This window comes from Pyxicephalus adspersus, chromosome 6, assembly GCF_032062135.1.
Source record: "Pyxicephalus adspersus chromosome 6, UCB_Pads_2.0, whole genome shotgun sequence".
Taxonomy (NCBI): domain Eukaryota; kingdom Metazoa; phylum Chordata; class Amphibia; order Anura; family Pyxicephalidae; genus Pyxicephalus; species Pyxicephalus adspersus.
In genome coordinates, this window is record NC_092863.1 from 38,462,631 (window position 1) to 38,485,273 (window position 22,643).

At 39.2% G+C, this 22,643-nt stretch overlaps 1 protein-coding gene across 1 annotated transcript in view; it reads right to left on the reverse strand.

The window, feature by feature from the left end:
* The window catches only part of CORO1C (coronin 1C), a 26,889-nt gene extending 4,401 nt beyond the window's left edge, over positions 1 to 22,488 (reverse strand). The window contains exons 1-8 of the mRNA XM_072415345.1: positions 22,309 to 22,488; positions 15,057 to 15,256; positions 5,321 to 5,443; positions 4,533 to 4,662; positions 3,122 to 3,303; positions 2,211 to 2,330; positions 1,954 to 2,058; positions 995 to 1,140 (exon numbers count right to left, since the gene is read on the reverse strand). Of these exons, the coding sequence (XP_072271446.1) occupies positions 995 to 1,140; positions 1,954 to 2,058; positions 2,211 to 2,330; positions 3,122 to 3,303; positions 4,533 to 4,662; positions 5,321 to 5,443; positions 15,057 to 15,251 (1,001 nt within the window). The 5' untranslated portion in view covers positions 15,252 to 15,256; positions 22,309 to 22,488. The remainder of the gene's footprint in view (positions 1 to 994; positions 1,141 to 1,953; positions 2,059 to 2,210; positions 2,331 to 3,121; positions 3,304 to 4,532; positions 4,663 to 5,320; positions 5,444 to 15,056; positions 15,257 to 22,308) is intronic.
* Between the last annotated feature and the right edge of the window lie 155 nt (positions 22,489 to 22,643).

A 22,643-nucleotide genomic window follows, 5' to 3' on the forward strand; every position in this document is an offset into this window, starting at 1 on the left:
ACACACACACTCATATACAGAATACAGCCTGTATCGAACGTTCGTTCATCGCGCATGCTCAGAACATGCACGATCACTGAACGACCGTACACACGATAGATGGTAAACGATCGTCGTCCAATCCAATCCGCCGGTCCGTCCATTTCCAACGACTATCCTCGTTCGTCGGAGTCGGATACTTTTTTTTACGAACGATTTTAGGCCAATCCGTCGTTCATTTCCAACGATAAAAATTGGACGTGTGTGCGCAGCTTAACTATGGGACCAGCAAAGGGTAACCACCTTTGCCTTTGAGCTTGCTACTTGGCTTTCATGCTGATCCTGTGTTTTAAAAACAAAACGCAGAAACAAGTCACAGGCCACAGGTATTTTCAGACAGTAGATAGCAATGGCAGCCTACACATTTTTCACATGACAGAGAAGAGTCCCAGGTCACCAAACCAATTTGGAACCTGTTTAATCAAAAGCAGACTTCTTATTAGATTATATCTGCAATCTGTGTATTTTTTGAACATTATTTACCTGTAAAATCTTCCCTTGTGTACACATTCAAAAGTCCAAGACCACTGCTGATAGCAGCTATGTTAGATGCGATGAAAGCAAACCAGACTCACAGCTGCCACTCAATGTGACATACTACAGTATTTCCCTTTGCTCCTTCCCCGACAGCAACATATAGGTTTATGTTGGCAAGGGAATAGACTCCGAAGACTGAATAATGCCACGTGTGGTTCTCCCTGGTGGGAAAAGTTGTCCCTACAAATTACCAATTTCTGTTGCTAGAAATGACAAGGAAGTCTATGTACATATCTTCAGGTACCGCTCTTAGCAAAGGCTATGTAGGGTTTTATTATTAAATGTATCCTTATAGTTACAAAAATGCCAGAAAATATTAAAATTACATTTACGCTGTGATTCTGTGCAAAGTACCTGTATCATTTGATCACACTGCTCCACAACATATACATTAAAACTTTTATGTAAAGAGCAATACCTGGCAATCTCGCACTTGTTGACATCCAGTCCCCTCTTTGGCATGTAACCCATCCCCCGTTGTGGTTCCTTACTGCTGAATGTGTTGAGGTAGTGGACATATGGGGACTCATCTGTGATCTCAAAGTATCGAATACTGCTATCTCCCTGTTAAAATAAAGAAATGTTATAACAACCTAAAAAAACCATCAACGCAATCTTCCTTCAGCCACAGGAGGCTAATTTTATGGCCTGTGATTCTCAATCCTGTATCTGAAGTAGGACATTGGTACAAACATACAAAAAACACAATTAAACAAAACCTCCAATAAATTAAAAAAAACTACCCATTCCGTGGGGCCACACACACACACACACACACACACACACACACACACACACTCACACGTAAAGTGTATTCATCTGGAGAGAGAAGGTTACAAACAATTTCCCGACATTCAGGATTTTTTACTATTACATCACTTTTGCCATAGATCCTTCTGTCAGTAGTCTGATGTGATCCACACCTGGCTTTGTTAAGATGCCAAAGACTACAAACGCCGAAAAAGACTAGATAAGGATGACCACAACAAAGAATATCACAGTCACTGTAGTGAAAACCAGGGGCTGCTTTAACAGGTAAGTTAAAAACTATGAAAGGATAAATATTGGAGGGGGTGGGGGCAGTGTTCAAGTTCCGTTTTGTCCTGGAAACCATACTCCACTGCACAGATGCAACCACACGTTCAACAATAAATAGACAATACTGCGCTCCCATTAATGCCTATATGGAGTGTGTATATGCAAGTATATAATGCAGCATGGTAAAGAAAACTAAAAGAAACCTTCCCTAGAAGTGCCAGAAATGAATCAGTGCAGAGGAGTACTGCCCCTTATCTGAGACCTGATGTGTTTGCTAAACCATTTCCGTAAGTGCAAGGAAAATTTTAATTTATTTTTAGGATGAAAAAAAGATCTCACCTTTCCACACAAGTAGACAACATTTGTGTCTGGGTCATAGAAGGGTAGTAAGACACCATTGCTAGTGTCCATTTCATGTAGTGCAATAGGCTCATCCATACTTTTCTGTAAAAAAAAAAAAAAAAAAGGTAAATAATGAACAGTGCATTCTCAATAAGATTTATTCTTTTATTTCCAAAAACATGAACTGCCTAACAAACCTATTAGGACAAATAACAAAAATTAAAGATGTTAACAAAAAATAGTTCTTAACGTACTGGATTCCACAGTGCAAGCTGACGCTCACTCATCCGACTGAATCCCGTTGTAAAAACATTGCCGTCAGCCAAAAAGATCGCTCTCATTGGTCGAGCTCCTTCGTGAGCTTTATCCTTCTCCTAAAAGTTGAAGAAAATGTTTATTAGGATTAAGTATCAACTGACAATGACATCCACAAAACAACAAATAGTAAGCATAAAGACTGCGTTGCAACCCAAGTCTTAATTTGGCTCTTCTCCATGCACATAAAATCAAGCAAAGGACCTAAGTAGGCTAAAAAATAATAGGCAGAGCTTTTAGACACTTTTTGATAAAGCACCTCTCTGGGAAGGGTTTTTCACTTCATAGCTACTTTTAGGTAAATGCAGGCATTTCAAAACAATCTATATGGCTGCAGTGTTACAGCTGGCACCACAGAACATAGTAAGGACAAGCATCTTAAACTGAAATGAGTTTTGGTTGGACTTTTTTTATGCATATTTTCCAAGGCTGGAATCATTTTTCCCTTGGGGATGAATCGTACAGAAAGCGGTGTTAGCAACAACTTAGCATGTTCCTTTGGCATCCCCCAGCATCCCGGCGACTGCAGAGACGTTCTCTGGGGTTTCCCAGTGACACCGATGCATGTGTCGGTGCAGCGGGAAATTTATATATTTTGGATGGGATTCAATACAAATTAACTGTATTGAATCCAATACAAAGAAATCTTTATAATATATATATATATATATATATATATATATATATATATATATAATAAAATACATGCTATTGTAGTTATATTACAGGTTTTAGTATTTTTATGCACCTTTGCTGTAACAGATTTTCTTTTATTATTTAAAGTTCATTATTAAATGAAAAAAATGCAAAAATTTCAGGTTGAAATAAGAAAGCTTTATGGACTACGCACCGCTACCAGCTCCACTTTGCGTGGGTCAATAACACGTAGTTTCTTGTCTTTGGAGGCAGTGCAGATGAGACTGCCATTGCGGTTCCAGCAGGCACTATAGATCATATCGTTGTGCATTTCATCGATAGTTATTACAGCTTCTGATGTGCTAACATTCCAAATGATGACAACGTTATCACACCCTAGAAAAACATAAAACAAAATTATTGCTAGTCATCAATGGTTAAGTAACAAAGCAAAACTCCAATCCAAATAACAGCTAAATAACTAAAGCTCACTTTGAATCATATGATAGTGATATACATTAAGATTTAAATACCGTCTATTATCAATTGAAAATCAGCTAAGTAGTACAGTAGGTGTAAAACCTCTGTGCATCCTATTATAGTACAAATCATAACAAACTTGGATTCCTTCAGCAGCCTACACAATGCTGTTTCAGACACACAACACACAGTAGTGATGGATTATGGGATTATGGGACCATGGGTACCTATTTGATTTACGGTATAATTTAAAAAAAAAAAAAAAAAAAAAAAAGTTATGGTTTTCAAAGGTAAAATCTTGCCTGTATTTGGCCCAAGAACTCAATTAGGACCCAAGATTTAAACCAATGGTCGCCAAACTTTTGGGACCTACAGACCACTAAATGCACGGACTCCGGATCGCGCATTTGCGGGGAGCCGTGCGTCACCGAAAAGGAGAGAAACCGCCTCCAGAGTGACGTCATAATGAAAGAACTTGCCCATTCTTCCATCGCTGGCTCAGATCTGCAATGGGAGAGTGGGCAGGTTGTGTCCAGAAACAACCCATCCACCGCACTGAGCCTACAATCTGTATGGGAGACATGGTCCGCAGCTCTGGCCGATGCCGCCCCCCAAAGCATGGTCCTTTTACTGATCCCGCTGGGGGGGAGGGGGGTTTGGCACCGGCCAGAGCCACAGACCACCAAAATTTTCTCACGGACCACTGGTTGGCGACCACTGATTTAAACAGTAATCATGAGGGTTTTTTTTTTTTTTTCAGCCAATATAAAAAGGTTACATTTGAATTAAAGTAAAGCATTTTATCCACGAGGAGCAGGCTGTACCGATTCATAATACTGCTTCAGTTTGGTAGCACTAAACCAGTAACACTGTTTAACCCCTTTTCGCATGGACCTCAAGTATTAAAAACATTGTTTAGTCCCATAATGCACCACATAACATTCTGAGATTTCAGAGTTTTTATCCCACAATATCAAGGATGAGAAATTGTTAATGGTTTATTTTTTTATCAATGCTTTAGTCCTAAAAAACCGCAGCAAAGGAAACCCAATATATACCTGAATGTAATAGTAAACATTAAAATATTTGAAAACTGGTGCCTATGATTTTTTGCTATGTAGTAAATGATATGCATGTGAACATACCTGCACTGAGCAACACGTTGCTGGCTGTAGGGTGCCATGACACGATACCAACCCTTTTGGAATGTCCCTCCAACACTACTGCAGGCTCTGTAAGTGGCAAAGTTAAGCCATTGTCAGGGATCTGCCAGACCTGGGTAATCAGACAAATGTATATCATTAATTAAAAAGAACACAACTTCAACCTACACAGCTCAAAACTAAATTAATGCTTTCTTAAATACTTTGCACAAACACACAAGCTATTAAGAACAAATACCCAATTCCTGCCTTTTCCTGAATTGCCATATGCAAGAGATGGCAGAGGAAAAAGGTGGTGCCCAGAAGAACTGCTTCTCGACATTTTAGATGCATTCTGATATCCTATTGAATCTTCCTGAACAGTACTGAGGGAGCTGCTTTGTGCTGCATTTCTTTTGATTGCGGCATGTCCTATTCAGTTGCATCTGAACTGCAGTCATTTAGATGCAGCCTTCTTCTGACTATTTCTGTTTGCCATTTAAATAATATTTGCGTTTGAATAGTTATACAAATTAGCTTTGGAAACCACACCTATGGATACTTACCCTAGGAGCATAAGGACTCTATCACAGAATGATGAAAAGTCGAGAAAATGACAACCAGAAGCAGGAAGAGTTTTCTTTAAAATCTAATCCCTTAAGTTGGTTCAGGCAGGCAGAATGGAAGCCGAGTAAAGTTTTTATTGCAAACTGTTTTTCTTTGGACATTTTTAAGTCCTGACTGTACGTGTTATTTTTTCTAATTACAACATAACTACATCAAGTTCTTACCATGACGCTGCAGTCTTCAGATCCACTAGCAATGACATTGTCATTATGTGGACACCAGTCAATGTCCAGCACTGGTCCTGTGTGGCCACAAACAGTTGGGTATGACTTGTCAATTCTTCCAGTCTGGGGGGAGAAAATGGCAAGGTGTTTAAAAAATAAATAAATAAAAGAAAATATCATGTTACAGCTACATAATCAAATACTTGTGACTAGTGATCCTAAAAACACAAAAACTAACCATTGGATAGACAAACATATTATACTAAAAGAGCATTAAAACCAGTTCTCCTAAATCACCACTAGTCGGCAATCTACTACAGTATTTGTGCTTCAGATCAACTAAAAGCTGGCTCTTTTCCATTTATTCTGTACAATTTTTAATAAAAAAAAGAAATTAAGTAGGCCTGTTGAAAACAACAGCAATGCAACATGTTTCTCCTGAGCAGTATCAGAAAATGAGACAACAACCTATTAAAAACACACACACACACACACACACACACACACACGGAAAGGGTTGTCACATTCAAACCAGCACCTAATTTTAAAAGCCAAGAGGTAAATGTGATAGAAGAGGAGTTAAAGTACATCTCAGCCATTTTTCTCTCTCGATTGATTGACTGTTTGGTTGGTAAATATACCACTGAAAGATAAGAATATCTGTTTAATACATGTTAAAAATAAAAAGCTATTGATCCTACTAGGTGATGTCCTGGATAACCTGCAGTTATAGACATGGAGGGGCGGGAGGTGTTCTGTAGTCATATCACTTTATTGTAAGGCCACAACTTTCCTCCTCCACAGATAAAGCACAATGAGTGAGAATTGTAAGCATTGCACAGAAAGCATGTTACTGGCAGGACCATCAAGTCAAAAAATGCAGCAATTTCATCAATTTCAGATAAGCTGCAATCTATGAAATGTTTGGGTTTACACCCACTATAAGCTCAAAAGTGGCCTCTTTCCTGTAGCCAGATGCCTTTGGTGTTATGTGATGTGGGTATCTAAGATACCGTGGTGTTTTCTGAAAGCTCATCCAAAAAAGGAAGAATATAGCCTCCTCACACATCATGCCTATGAATAGGAAGCTTTTTTTCTTTTTTTTCTTTTTGTTTTTGAAGCAGCTAGGAAAACTGACGAGCTTTGTCTTGAAACTGTGCAGGATTTCACATTCATCTAGTTAGATTGGCCAGAACTGCACCACAGGTCACAGAATTATTAAATGCACATATTTAATCAAGATGTCTTCTAGAAACATGAACAGCCATGACAAAAACATAAAAATCTGGTTTCTGGAAGCATGCTGGTGCATGCAGTAAGGGACGGACCACACATTTTATTCATAGCAGTACATGAAAGAGCAAGCCTGGTCAGATGCAGAGATTAAAGGAGATAAATGAAATGACATCATTGGAGCTTTGCACTGATGAAAATTGTACCATTTAAAAATGACAACTCTGCTTTTGAACATCAAAAAAGTCTTCATGCATCACACAGTTTTCTCACATATGGATGTTTTTTTTTTAATTATTATTATTATTATTATTATTATCTGTCAGCCCGGAATGTGTTGTTTTCATTTCCGAAAGATTAGAAAATAATAAAAATAAAAAAAAAGTATGAACACTGCATGTCCCCACAAAGATATACTTCTTCCATGTGCTCTAGTGACATTGTCACAGACTTTATCCTTACTTGGGGGATTCCCTTCTGTCTGCCTGGTGGTTTTTGTCCATAGCCCGGCTGGGGCAGACACAGGAACTGGCATGAGACAAAATAAGTCTTCCAATAGGGATCACTGTTATGGAGGAATGGGAGCTCCTGCTTCCAAGAGATTGGGGAGATTTACAGTGTCTAGAACATGAAAGGAAGATATTCCCAATAGGTGGCATGCACAGTTATTATATATATTGTAGTCTCAGCTGTCAAATCACAGGTTCAGCTTCACAAACCTAAAAATGTCTTGGCGTTAGCCCATATTTCAAGTCACACAAGTGTCAGCTATTGTCAGAGAAATCTGAAGTATCTGGCTACAATGACCGCTCAAAGAAGATGTAATCAATAGTACAATTATCAAACAGTTAATAGAAGTGAGAAAGATTATACCTCCAATATACCTAACTTCCCAATCTGGATGTATAAATGACATGTCAAACTTTTCAATGCATTAACAGAATAAAAGCAATAATCCTCCTTGGCAGCAGTTTTATACCTCAAACATCACTACATCAACTATAGAGGGAAGTGAGTGTGCACTCAGGTATAGTGTGATGAATGCACCAGCATGCCCCTCTAATCCTCTGACAATAAAAACTCAACAAAAGTTCCTGGACACACAGAATACGGACTAATTATACAAAGGATTGTAGTAACTACATAGATTCAACAAGTATGCTTTTAGGTTTGCCAATAAATGAACCGGTCAGACCAAACCTATAAAGTGGCAAGCAATATTAAGCAGCTAAGTATTTTGTCCCTGCTGGCAACTGTAAGGGCACAGCCAGCACTTCTCTGGTCTTTTATCCACCCAACTGCAGAACAAATATCAGTAGTGGGAAGACCTGCTGGGTCCCACTCAAATTATTCTCTGCACAGACATGCAGCAAAGTGATTGGATCACCGCTACCTTTACAAGGTAATATCTGGGTGTGCAAAGCAGTACCATAGGTATGTCAGCAATACCCTAAGGGACATTAAAAATAAACAAATCTCAGGTCTTAGTTTTGCATTGATGGTTAGAAAAACAAGACAGAAGAAGGAGCTGCACAATGCTAGAAATGGGTATATTTGTTTTTCAGTCAGCACAAGTAAGTAAACAATGACCTGAAGCACTCTACTGCTCTCTGCTCAAGCAGCCAAACAATGTGCTTAAAAATCATAGCGGGTTCATAGAGGTTCCCCAGAGCACAGGATTTTCCTGGCAGTAATGCTGTTTATTCCAGAATCAATGACTGCATTTTTAAGTACTTGTTCTGTTATTGTAGCTTGGAAACTGGCCTGGCATGTAACATGTGTTGTGCAGCTTGTATTATGCAAACGTCACCCACGCATGCTTATCACATAAAACCTCCATATTCTGCAGGTAGGGACATGGACCTTGGATTGATGCATGGTACACACAAGCACTGCATAAGGATGCCGTTTGTGCAGATACACCAACCAAAATCAAAGCTGTAATATCTCATGACTGAGCTGCCCAGATGCAGCATAAGAGAGGTCCCCCAAATACACATTACAGAAGGTTTGACACAAAGGTGTATTACTCATTAAAATAGATTTTAAAAAACTATTCATGATCTTAAGCACAATAACATATTTGGCTTCAATGTTAATTTACTGACTGACCACATAACTACTAGAACTGTACCATGTACAGCAACATCTCCCCTTTAGTCTTCCAATGGGGACATAGGGAGAGATGAGGGGACAAAACAGGTTTATGGTTAATGGTGCTTTTTAAGAGGTGTTTTTTTTTCTTTCTATACATTAAAGCTATATTTAGGAGAACAGCAGGAACAGACATTCCCATGTGTTTCCAAGAAGCACTGCTTAAACATTTCACAGCAGACAGCACTAAACCACTCATTGCCAGACCCATTTATTCTCTATAGGCTGTGAGTGTCCCACCCAAGGAAGGGGTACAGCAGTTTGAGAGTCATGCAAAACCGCTTACATCAGCCTTGATCTGTCTGAATTCACTAGAGAAGCACAGGGAGCCAATAGTCATTTTTTGCCAGAAGAAATAATAATTTTATCCAGCTGTACCTTCCGTTTTGCACAGTATAAGGGCTTCTTCTCTGGTAACACAACTGCTTACTCAGATTTTACTGCATACTGTGGGATTCACTTCCCTTTTCAGAATCATCTAACCCTCTCCTCCCAAACCTGACTGTCCCTTTCTTTTATTGAATGTCTCTTCTTTAATCATGGAAGCTCAGCCTGTGCAAGGATCTGGCATAGTATTACCTAATTGGTCTTATTTCTCCACAAAACAAAGTCCATCATACTAGACCACCACACAACATATCTGAATGACGCTATAAAAACAGAGGACACAGAACTTAGAAGGCTGACTGATGTGTAGGCCAGGATGTGAATGGCATTTGTGATGCATAAAACCATTGTCTAGTGACTGCACACATCCTGTACTCCAGTGCACTTTTCCCCCCACACATTACTAATCTCTATTCATTGCTTTTTGCTTTTCCTCTCTTGAATAGTCATGTCACAAAACCAATTATGATGCAGCAGATTTTTGAAGAATGATTTTAAAAGTATTTAAGGCCTATAAAGTTGAAAAAAAAGTTTTTCATTCACTTGGATCACTTTCCAACATATTTCAACCCCCTAGCTGTAGTGTTTAGCCATAAGTACATCATAAGTGTATTTCCATCAGCCATCTATTCCATTTCCTGCAGAGGTGAGGTTTACAGAAGAGATAAGGACCCGAATTCCAGAAGAATCAAAAATGCCTTTTTAATGTACAGCACTGTGTAATATGTTGGCCCTATATAAATGCTGTTTATTATTATTATTATTATTAATAATAATAATAATAATTATTATTAACATGCCAGGGTGAATGCACACACTATTCTATTTATTGAATAGCCACATCTAGACTGGAAGAGGAATTGCTTCTGACCTATAATCAGGGCAATTCTTGAATGGTTCACTGCCACATTTATTTGCATCTGTTCTGATAAAATGTAATTTCTTGATTTGAATAGATCAGAACAATCCAGCAGACTGTCATAGCTGCTCCTGTAAACCTCAGAATAATCATACTTGATAAACATAAAATAAAACCAATTATAGTATAGTGTCTGAATACACAGAGTGCTAATCAATCAGTAAAACATATAGTAATAGACAATATATAATGAGGAGGCTCGGTGTGTGCCTTCTGCCTAGAACACATTCCCTAGCACAGGGAGGCCGGGAATACAGGAAGAGGCAATGGATGTATGAGTATTCCCAGCCCTCCCTGCACACAGCAGCACTCCCTAAGCCCAGACAGTACATTTTACCATATAAGGCCATGGATGATTTGAACCCGGACAGGCACACCAGCCCTGCTCCCTGTACTCCACGCTGATTGGCTGCATTGTCTCCGTGCTGTGATGACACAACTGGGTGTGAGCTATGAAGGCATAGACACAGCAGCGTGGTCAGTTAACCATTTCTCTGCCGCGCTGCATGTGGAAAGCCTGTACTGCATTCCTATTCATTGTAACATGCAGCACCTAACCACACCACTGCAAGGGAAGAGGGGGAGCAGTGTGTATGTTATAGATCAGCATTCTTACATCAAATAATACCCCACAGACTTAGAATATCAGGTCATTAGTCAACCACATCCTATTTATATTATTCTACATAAACCAATCTCATCACAAAATCTCCATGTTACAGATTTTATTCCTGAACAAATACTGTATGCATAAAATAATGGGTTTGGCAATGAGGAGCCACACATACTAACATAGCAGGGAAAACCCAGACATCCAGAGAGAAACTCACAGACATGAATGTATACTTTTACTACAAATGCAGCAAGAAAAAGGGATGTTTTCTACTGAAATATATTGTATAAACATTTCCATATGTACATCAGACCCTCTAAACTTGTTATCCTCTATAGAAAAACAAACAATATTAGTTAAATGAAACTTTCATACATTGGACATATGAAGAGCATATGAGGAAGTGGCCCCCAAAGACAATTCTGCCTTCCTGTTACAGCAAACCACGTTCTTGCTAAGAGTTTGCTGTGCAGGCAAATCCATATATACTTTTCCTGTGTTTGCATATTTCCTGCTCTCTGTAAAAATAACACAAAAAACACTTCGCCCCAATACAGCAAAAAGACCAGAAAGCCTTTTCTGACTAATAAAAAAGAAAGTTGGTATCACATTCTATTGGAAAACATTGTTTCAAAGTACTGCTTAAACCAGTCTCTTTCTTATTTAACCATGCTGGGGACCCCCAGTCTTATCAATATACCCACAGCTATCAGTACATTAGGGTGGTGGCAAGTGGGAAGAATGTCACCCTTACAGATACCCAAAAAAATAATTGGTGTCTGTTAAACTAACCTGAGAGTCACAAACTGCTCATTGCTTGAAGGACCCCCAGCAAACTCTGAAGGATCCCTAGGATATCACAGAACTTTGGTTGGGAAACAATGCCCTAGATTGTCACTATGTTGCACTTCATACCTACTGAACCATTGCATTGTGCTGTAAGCTTAGTAGAGTACATAAGAGGCTGTCTGAACCCTGTTGTGTGCCTGGTGCACTCCCTACCCACTAACATTTACACTATTGGAGGTAGGGAGTCATATACTGAACCTGCCTGCAAAAGCCCGCTCATGGGTAATTTTTTTGATGACAAATATGTTGACAGATTTTGCTGTGCCAGAACTGTCCCTTATACCATAAAATGAAAGAAATTCATAATACCCTTTTCTGCCCTGAAAGGTTAACACCCCTAAGAAATGTAAAAAAGGTGAGGCTATCAAAAGCATAAACCAAAGGAACATTTAACCTTCAACTCCCAGAGAACAAAGTTATGTACTACCAAAAGGGTGTGTGCAATCTTTTGCTTGTACGCGCAAGTTTGAAACATATGCAACCAATACAAATGTATAGCATAGACAGGAGTGTGCTTTTACACTTATGACAGAAGGTTTGGATGCCATTATGGGTTCAAAGATCTTTGCCAGTACATCACGTTGTATAGGACAAACACGAATGTGGCATTTCACACACCCATCATATGAACACAAAAGATCTGTGGTATGCCGATTACACAACCGATAAACCTCCACAGCACTGATCATCTAAAAGAGACCATGACACTGACACCTATGCATGGTAAGGTCTTCACTGGTCTGAACCAACCTTAGAAAGTAAAATAGGGCTATGCAACAGATTTAGGCAATGATAAGTAACACACATAAGGTTTCACGTTATGTAGTTTTTGAATGAGACAGCGTTTTGGCAGCATTTGTTACAGATAAAATACTTTTAATGACATGCTGCAGAAAAGTCCAGAACACCTACATTCCCACTGAAGTAACATGCCAATACACTTCTGGTGGGATTCTTTTAAAAAAAGTTCCACTATATAAAAATGTTGAATCAGGCTGGGTATTACTGCAGAGAGGGAAAGTGATATTCCTTCTGCCTTTCTTACCTGCCTGATCACTCTGTTAATTGTCAAAAAAAAGCCAAGTTGCTTCCCCTAACTCATGCCAGGGATTAATAAACTCCCACATGCCAGCATGAGAGTTAAGTCATCTGGCCAATCAAGACGGAGGAAAATCCCAAGAAGGAAGTGAAGGAGGAATAAGATTGCAGCGTCCCGGGACGAGTATAGTGGGCTTTGGTTCCACTCTAAGCAAGACGTCTGCTGAACAAATCAGACCTGCCTTCTACATAACACAGTATGTTAGTACTGGAGTTAGTATTCATATTTGCCAAACCATGGCATTCGACCACAGCACCTAGGCAAGGATAAAGTCATAATCCTTTTGTGTAGACCCTGGGAATGATAAAGATGCAAAATGTGACAAAAATACAGTGCTGTGATGAAACAGAGGCTTATGGGATTTAGGTAAATTTGTATTATAAGGGAAGAGAGGACAGGTTTATAGTAGCATCACACTGACCTAAGCAATGTGAATAGAAGCTGGACGTTTTGCAAGTGTACTATTTTCCCCATAAGTTTTAGAAGTGTCCACTGAAATAACCGAGAACATAAGGATTTCTAGTTAGCAAAAAATACAAGAAAATAACTTGGCTACAATGACACATACATCAAAGCAGACTACAACCATTACTCACAATGATTAAGGCCAACACCAAACAAAAAAAGGACCTTGGTAAATTAATACATACAAACAACTTTCCCCTTAAAAACTCTCCGAGTGCCATATTAAATCTCAAGGATACGATATAACAGGAAGCATGACATTACAATTTGGCACAAGCTATTGCTCACAACATGAGTAGAGCAGTGGCTCAGTGGTTAGCACTCTGGCCTTTGCAGAGCTAGGTCCTAAGTTCGAATCCCAGCCAGGACACCATCTGCACGGAGTTTGCAGGTTCTCCCTGTGTCTGCGTGGGTTACCTCCAGGTACTCCAGTTTCCTCCCACATCCCAAAAAACATGCAGTTAGGTTAATTGGCTTCCCCATAAGTTGACCTTGGACTACATTAATGACATATGACTATAGTAGGCACATTAGATTGTGAGCTTCTTTGAGGGACAGTTAGTGACACAACTTTGTACAGTGCTGTGTAATATGATGGCGCTATATAAATACTGTGTAATAATAACATTGCAGAACCGAAGATATATAACTGATATTATTCAGTTTGTCAGGAAAATGAAATGGTCAAGTTGGATTATAGTTGTTAAATAAACTCCACTCTTACCTATTCCTGACAGATTTATATTAATAATCTTTAGTGGAACAATCAACATAAAGAACATGCAGGAAATACATCCCTATATTTTAACTTCAAAGTTAAGTGAGCCACAAGTAAATGTTATTTCTGGGGTGTACGACACCTCCAAGTTGTCATATAAAAAGATTTTGTTAACACTATTTGAATAGATGACCGTGACAGCTGATAGAAATGGAACAATAACATTAAATTACAAAACTTAATAGTAACCAAACAAGGTATATTGTTTTTATGGGCTATCATGTTTTTGGTGTTATAATTTAATGAAAATCAAGGGTATGTTTAATAAAGCAAAGAGCAATGCTTATGCAGTTTTTAAGAAGTGATGTCAGCAATGCTTGATTTCTGCCCTGAAGCAAGGAAAGAGGAATTTCCTACTGAAGCCAAAAAAAAAAAAAACAACATACTTGTTGGACTATTTCCCTGCACAGGCACAGCAGTGCTGATACAAAACACATCTCACGGAAACAAAAAGGTAACATATTACATAAGTAAAACTGAATTCACAATGGAGCATTCTAGCTCACAATAACATGCTGTAAACAAAATTCATTTGAAAGACATCACATTTTTTTCTTCTATATACAGACTTTCAACGTACTGTAATTAGAAGGCCCAATTTCCAGCATTACCAGCTGTTGGAAGATGAGGGTGACGTTTCCGATAAAATCAGAGTCTCGCATCCCATAGGTGGATACGATAAACATCTGACAGATCTCAATAGCTGGTAGTTAAGATGAGAGCCACCTCCAAAAACCACTAGCAAACAGGAATGTGGGCTTTCAAAGCAGAAATATCTTAATAATCGTTCAGGGACTGGATAAATTAATACTTTTTTTGGTGGTGGTGGGTGTTGCAGGGAGAATAAATCTCCCTATTGCGGAAAAGAAAAAAAAATGCAGCTTGCCACATTTGCACCCAATCCACACTGGTGTAAAATGGGTGTATTGACAATAAAACAAATCTCAGCACTCCTGTTTTGGGTGGGTAGTAATAGAAAAAAGTAGTGAAAAAAGGAATTGCATAAAAATTAAACAGATATTACTGAGCTCCCTTTCAGAAATACTACTTTTCTCTTGGTACTTTAAAACAGAGACCCAAGACCAGTATGCAGATAAAAACATCTGACTTTTTCAAACTTCCTGATCTGTACTCTCTCACTTTCTCATCTGCAGCATAGCTGCTTTATGCTAGTACAGCAAAAGGCACCATTTACTTGGTCTAATTCCAGCAGCTTTCTTTTCCATTTTTTTAACTTACCTTCTGTAATGGCAATACCAAGAAGGCTCCACCACCACTGGCTTCAATTATTATGGCAACAAATTTGGGATTTACAGCACAGAAAGAGCTGTCCCAAGTAACACGGGAAACTCTGATGTCATCATAGCACTGATCATTCTTCAGCGCCTGTCCGAAGACATGCCGGAATTTACTTTGTCGCACAACACGTCTCATCGTTTCTGGAAAAAGAAAAAAAATGTATTACTTTGAGAAAAATAATTCACAGGACTACAAATAAAAAGAGCTCATGCAAAGAAACCAGATGGCAAATACATCTATTTTTAGATATACAACAAGAATGCCATGTTATGTTCATAGCAGGTATCCTTACAACAAGAGCTTGCAAGTGGGGGCTGTACAACACTAAAAGAAAGTAAGCAACAAAACTTGGCAGCATATACTCTAGCATACATTTTAGAAATCTCTGGGGACTATAAATCCGTAGAGGCAGGATCTATTTGACAAAGCTCAAAAGTAGCAGTTTAGCTTTGTCAATTGCCACCTATGCTTCAATACTGGTCCCTTATTAATGATAGTGACCAATAGTAGGGTGTGGGATGCTCAGATGGAAGCCAGAACAGCTCAATTAGGTCAGCATTAGCAGAATAGTGTGCCATGGGCTTTGGGACACAATGCAGGCCCTTTAGGTCCCTGCACTCCATACACATGCACTAGTTTTAAAGTGACCACTAGTTAATTTTATTAACAATAAAGGACTAAAAAAAAAGTCAGCTGCAATCATTGCAAAACTTAGTAAACTGCTATACTTTTAAAAGTGACAGGTATATTTGTTGTTAAATAAAAACTGGGAGTGCTACTGGTGGCCTTTTGACAAGAGTTAGTACCGGTTTATAAAGAGAAATCAGTAAACCACAGCATGATCATTCAATCAGTCAGTCATTCTGTATCTGTATTACATTTTCAAAGTGTATTCTCTATAGCTACTGCTCACTTAGTTATAAGTTTTCTGATACTATAAAGTGATGTACAGGAGATCCTTTAAAATGCTAATAACATTTTTGCATGACTGAAAAACAGAAATGGAACAGAATGTGTTAAAATGCATGAAGTCATTCATACTAATCTCTTCATAAGCTTCCTCTTGGAAACAGTAAAGGAAATGAACTATAGATAGGGAAGTGACTAAAGATGCTGTAAAGCTATGGGATAAACAAGATGCTGAAAGTATGTAACTGCATGCTTCCGCTGGTTTTGGTATGGAACATTACAGACTATACAACTCCATTTATGATTAAATATACGCTACAGAATGAAGCCGGTGCCCCAGTTCCAGCCTCCAGGCTTCTGTATACCATCAAGTCATTTCATTGGCACGAAGGGCAGAGACTGGACAACCAAATTTAGCAATTATTTGCCTCTGACAACAATAACCTTAAGAGGTATTTTTTCTTACTGGATATCTGTTAACAATATAAGATGGATACCATGTATGTTTAAGGAATAAAAAAGTCCAGTGTTCATCTGCTCAGTGACTTATACACACACATTCAGGGCTATATAAAAGGTACAGCTTTACTTCTGTACCAAAAAAATCCATGACAAAGCAGTGTTGTCTTTTTTCTGCCAGCAGCAGCAAGCAAATTTAAAGTCAGTTAACAGTTTGTTTTTTTTTTGTTTTTTTTTTTACGGGGGGGAGTGGCATTTTAGTGTGCTAAATCTGAATACGAAAGTTAGTCAAATGTAACAAAAAGCCAATCCTACTGAAAGACATATGCAATGAACCATTTGGACCCATTAAGCTTTCCAAAGAAAGTTTCTGGGGGATGGATGTAAGTGGGAGCTGAAACGCCCCATTCAGTTTCTGCAAGCATAAACCTTCATACAGACAACATGCTGAGTAACTCAAGGTTTGGGGAACATTCACTCAATAAATAGAATGTGTGCACGCATATGTGGAGAAATGATGAAGTAGAAAGTAAGAAGAGGATGTGTGTACTATTGAATGGTTTGGCCTTGACTTATCTGCCTTAAGTCATAAAAATATATACATTATAAAATATATATATATAGTATATATAATTTATTAATACCCTCTTCTGACTGTCTAGTAATCCAAGAAAAAAATGTTACCACCTATCTTCCTGATTGCTCTTGTTTCAGTTGAAGTGGCGAAAACCAGAGAAACCAAAGATCCTTATATTAAAAGGATGAGTTTAAAGTAAACTAACCACTTCTGTATGGAGTGTCTGTATTGGATTGCAGACAAAGCCATGTTCATTTAAAGCAAACTAGCGATGGATAGATATTTATCTTAGCTGCCAAGATGCTGCTTTAAGACTAGGGGAAGAAGCAGCTTTACCGGCAGACTTGAAGTGAAAGAATCACCCCAGCTTTCTTAATTCTGTGTCTGTTTTTTTACCTCTCCGGCTGCTATTTAATCATCATTTATCCTAAGAATTACAGTGTGTTAGGGAAAAGGCCCAAAATGTTCTCATCAGAATTTTTTCTTTAGCCAAGTGGGAGGAAAGCAGTAACCAATTGGTCAAAAAGTGGTCAAGGGCAACACACACCAAATGTAGTGCTGCCAGTTGTTTGTGCCATGGGTAATCCAGAAACTCCCTACAATGTGTCTGCTTTCTACTACTCCTCCAACTTTCCAGTGCCAGCCTTCTTAGTATGTGTCTTTGTATTATGCCCCAATCGTCCAATACCTCTTTAAAATGACTCTGCTTCATCTAGTTGCAAATTTTATAAAGAGTGTAATCAATTTTAGTAGTAAAACTAATGAAATGTGATAATTTGGCTTTGTTCACAAAAAAAAAAAATGTTCTACTCAATGTCTGGGAATAGTAAAAGGCGGTAATTGCATACAAACATTTAAAAATGCATAGCTGTGCACTTCCAGTTCAAATAAATAGGGGTGGCTGAGGAAGCAAACTTCTTTAACATTGGTTGGATATAGCATCCTCCTTATAGCCAGGCAGCTACTGAGAATTGCCAGGGAGGGTACCCAGTTAAAAGGAGCTGGAAAAAGTACTGCCAGAAATCTGCAACTGGCTGTAGCAGTACTTTTTCCTGCCAGAAAAAGGCAGGAAAATTGCACCAAATTTCCTGCCACCAAATTAAGCCAGAAAAGAACACAAGCTGCCACTCTAGATAGAATAAGCAGTGCAAAACCCAAAAATGGGCACAAGAAAGAAAGACAGGGTCATACATACATGGTGGGTACTTACACAGGCCAGGGTGTGAACCAATACTCAAGCAGAAAAATAATCTAATCATATTAGACTATTTTTACCTAGTGTAATTACTGGCATGTGTCTACGATTCCCTTTGAAATATAGCACTGAGTCTGGGAAAATAAAGCCGGATTGAGTGCAAATGTATCGATGACAAGGGCAAGTGATCCCTGCTACTGCTCATTTAACATTCACTTAAGAGGCCCATGGGCATGTTTTTGACTTGTGGGAAGGCCTAGATCACAAAATTAGCTGCACAGAATAATGAGATCTTTAGACAGGGGATCAGTGTGTGTACAGCTGTGTGTAGCCAGTCCTGCTGGGGGGCAGATCAAGTGGACACCATGTGGGTGTCCACACTCCGCTCTATTAGCCTTGCTGTTAAAGCAGTGTTTTAGAAGACATCAGGTGTGATCAAAGAACAACTAAGTAAAAGTCCTTTTATGTTATTGAGTTTACTTTTGTTTCTCAATTAAGTATATAAAAGAATTTAATGCTCTACACCCACTCAGTCACAGGCACGGCCCGATTAAACACTTACCTTACAACGAGCCCAGGTCCACAAATGCTACCAGGTACTTTCTTCTCTGTTTGCTGCCACAGATGACATTACTCCCATGCATGCAAATGCTGGGACTGTGCACAGAATGCTCATGCACAGCAAACTATGTACTTAAAGAAAACAAAATTGCTTGCAGGCAAGAAAAGATATTTTATGGCAGATGAGACTCTTCTACCATTGAGATGTAAATAAATGTTAGACTCTACCTTTAGATCAGCTTAAACCTTTCCTAAGAAAACACAAAGGAAGATTCTATTTTTGCACAAATGCTGATTTCCTGGTTTTAATTCTCTGGCTCCAATATATTTGAATCACTAATCCCAAACAGATTTTAAGATAATGCAGTCTGACTTTCCTAACCTGTCATTTGTTCCAGGTCAGCAACACAAATCACTGAAGCCAGAGGGTCAGAATCAGAGCCAGATATCTAGCATTTTATTTTTTTGAAAAGGGTTAGCAAACTGTGTTGCTCTCTACACAAGCACTGACTTTGTGAAAACAGCCTCTCTTTGTGAAAGACAGCTTCTCAATATGCATTTAGACAGCCTCAGCAACTTGTGACCATAAGTGCTTATGATGCAATTATTTATTCTTTGGGGTTTTTTGCACAATCTTTTGCTGGGGGCCATTTGTAGAAGTACACATTGTTTGTTTTTAGACTTAGTTCTGCTTCAATAACACTAGCCAGGGATCCACCTCAGAGCAAAATGTATTCTCTCTACTTACAAACTTGAGATGTTGGCATACCAGAGCACACACGGATAGTTAATACTGAAAGTAGGATACACCAGCCGAGTAACAGGAACAGATGTCCTGGCTATGGTAAGGAACAGTCCAACAAGCTGGATGGTTGTATGTAAGCATGATCTTCAAATAAGCATCAGGTTAGGCTGCAATCACCATGCTGCTTAATGATGTTCTGTCTACGGTTTACCATGAAAATAACTATTTTCAACTATGAATCCGTAAGACAACTGCTGGTTTATTCTGAAAAAAAGACAAATTTAAAATATATTGTCTACAATATAGACATCAGCAGAGTATAAACATTTCACAGTTCGATATTTCAGAAACTTTCTTAGAAGACTGAGGGCAGGTTCAGGCAGTGGATGACTGCTTCCTGTGGCAGCTATGCACCAGAAGCGATGAGGAGGAGGTATTGGCATACATTGATAAGCAAATGCGGTTCTCTTGCAGCAAAGGATCTTGTCATATGCTGCCCTTCAGGACATTTGCAGCTGCTTGTCATTGTGATGAGGAAACCATTCCCATAAACATATTCCCATATATGAAGGTGATTCTGCAGTAACTGACTTGGGAAGCTTCTGAAAAAAACAAAGCAATCTACGCCTTGATTAAAAAAAAAATTCTCATTAGTTCAGATATTTAGGGCCTTAGATGGTTTGGTACTGCATCCAAAGCGATGAACTGCAGCCCTACCTACATACAGTTTTTGTTGGGTATTCAGGGGAAAAAAATGGCTGAAAGAAAGGGGGCGTGATTGTTATTAATCTATGTTTAATCAAAAATATTTTACATATATAGAAAACAAAAAGGTATTTGGCATTTTGATGCAAAGAAGCACCAATGTTGTGAAATCTTGGTGATGTTTTGATTTTGGTATACATCATATTTGTTTTTTTTTTTAAATTTATTTAAAAAAAAAAAACAGGATGTATGACATGCTAGCCCAACCGCCCCCCCCAAAAAGTATCAAACATTACCATTCAAAACAAAAGGTCAAAGTGGACCAGGGACCAATTTATTTTTACCCCCATTTTAAATATTATGGTGATTCTTTTTTTATGTCTACACCAATACAGGCTGCCAGCTCCTCCTTGCCAACCAACCATGAGGCCCATAGTTATTGGCAGTGTTGGATCACATTGGCTGAAAGCTATGGTTTTAATGAGCCATCAGAGGAATCAAAGTGCCCTGCTCCTATCTATTTTTTTAAGAAAAAGAGGAAAATGTGCAGGCAATGCTAAAAACATGATTTGTTTTTTTCCCATTGCCATATAAACAAAAACCTGGGCAGTATGTTCCTTAATGCAAGAAAAAATGGAAACACTATGAAGACCCTGCTTGCAGACACTTCTATGCATGAAGATCACTTTTTTTGTAGGGGTCATATATTGATCTTTTTAAATAAAACATTTAATTTCAAATATTAGTTTTTTTTATATTCTAGTTAATGATTAAAAGAAGAACCCTTTGAATGCATTGAATGTCTCAAACATTCAATGGCCATCTGAGAATAACATTTTAGACTAGACCCCATGTCTTTCTTCTAACCAGGATCTAGGAAAGAACTCCACAGAAGAATGTGCACATGCCTTTACATCTTCCAATACACATGCTTATCAGCCTGTGACTTATCAAAGGCCGATCTGATTACTCTTGGCTTCCATACCTGAAGGTTAACCAGGGAGGGCAGTGGAGGGTTAATGTAATCTACATTCCCACCCACACCCTTTGCCAATCAGTAGAGCACACAGAGTTAACAACATACCAAGAATCCATAAAACACACCCTTCCCTGTCTCTGCAGAAGGTAAGCAGCAAGGACTGAATCTTGTAATATATTACATCCTGAAATGATAGCAGTGTTCATGTCAGACCTCCAGCCATGCACTACCTCTGCAACCACAGATCTGACTCCAATCATCCACAGCAGCCATGGCCATGGCTCATGCATGACCCCCTCAAATCTGCACATTGTAGCTCAGATTTGTTTCTTTCTATAAGAGGCAATGGGAAATAAATGTGCAGTCTGTATCTAGTGGCAGCACACAAAGTGTTAACATCCCTGCAATCTGTCTTCTCCTGAATGATGCAGTCTGTACCCCCACCCCAGGCACCTTGCAGTGTACACAAGGCAGAGAACAGAAGGGATCAAATGAATCATTTATGCCAAAATAATATTCACGCAACCATGTTACATACCAAGGCTCCTCCTTCAGCAGAATGCATGCAGGACACAAGAGGAAAGCAGAGGAGAGAAAGAAGGAGAATTAGGAGATGGGAGCCCAATGGCATTCATACAGATGCAGAAGAACAATGGCTAGCAATGCATAGGATACACACACACACATATATATATATATATATATATATATATATATAAATCACACACATAGGATACACATGTGTCAGCTGGAGCAGCTTTGTATGGAGAGAATACAGATCGGACATATTGTCAGCCCCAGAATGCAGAACGCCCCATGTATCATCCCTGGGATAACACACCCTTGCTGCAGGCAGCCGAGCAGTGTAATTGCCATGGCAGGAGGAGAATGACATGCAGACATGAGCCCATACACATGTTCATCAATGGGATGAATACACAGATAGCATGGAGCACAGGGCACAATTCTTCCCCCCCACTGCAGCCCCCTCCGCTCCATCCTCACACATGACTTCACTGGGAAAATCTCACATGCAGGCAACATTCCCAGCCCGGCCCTTACCGCACTCAATGGTTCTTATCGGTTCTCCTCTTGCGAGGCTCCTCCTGTGCTGTGTGTCTGGGGGAGCTGGGCGGCCTGTGTGTGCGGGTTCTCGGGGTTCACTCTCTCGCTCGCTCTCCCCGTGCTAGCGCTGCTCCTCCTCCCTCACTCAATCACACCGACTCTGCCTCGCAACCGGAAGCGCAAAACGCACACTGCCCCTTGTGATTGACAGACCAGACAACCAATAGAAATCCGACAACCTGGGCACAGGCGCTCCTTCAGCCGGACCTACATTGCTGGCACCGTCCGCGCGGTGATGCGTCCACTAGGGAGGTAACGCAATATAGTCCCTA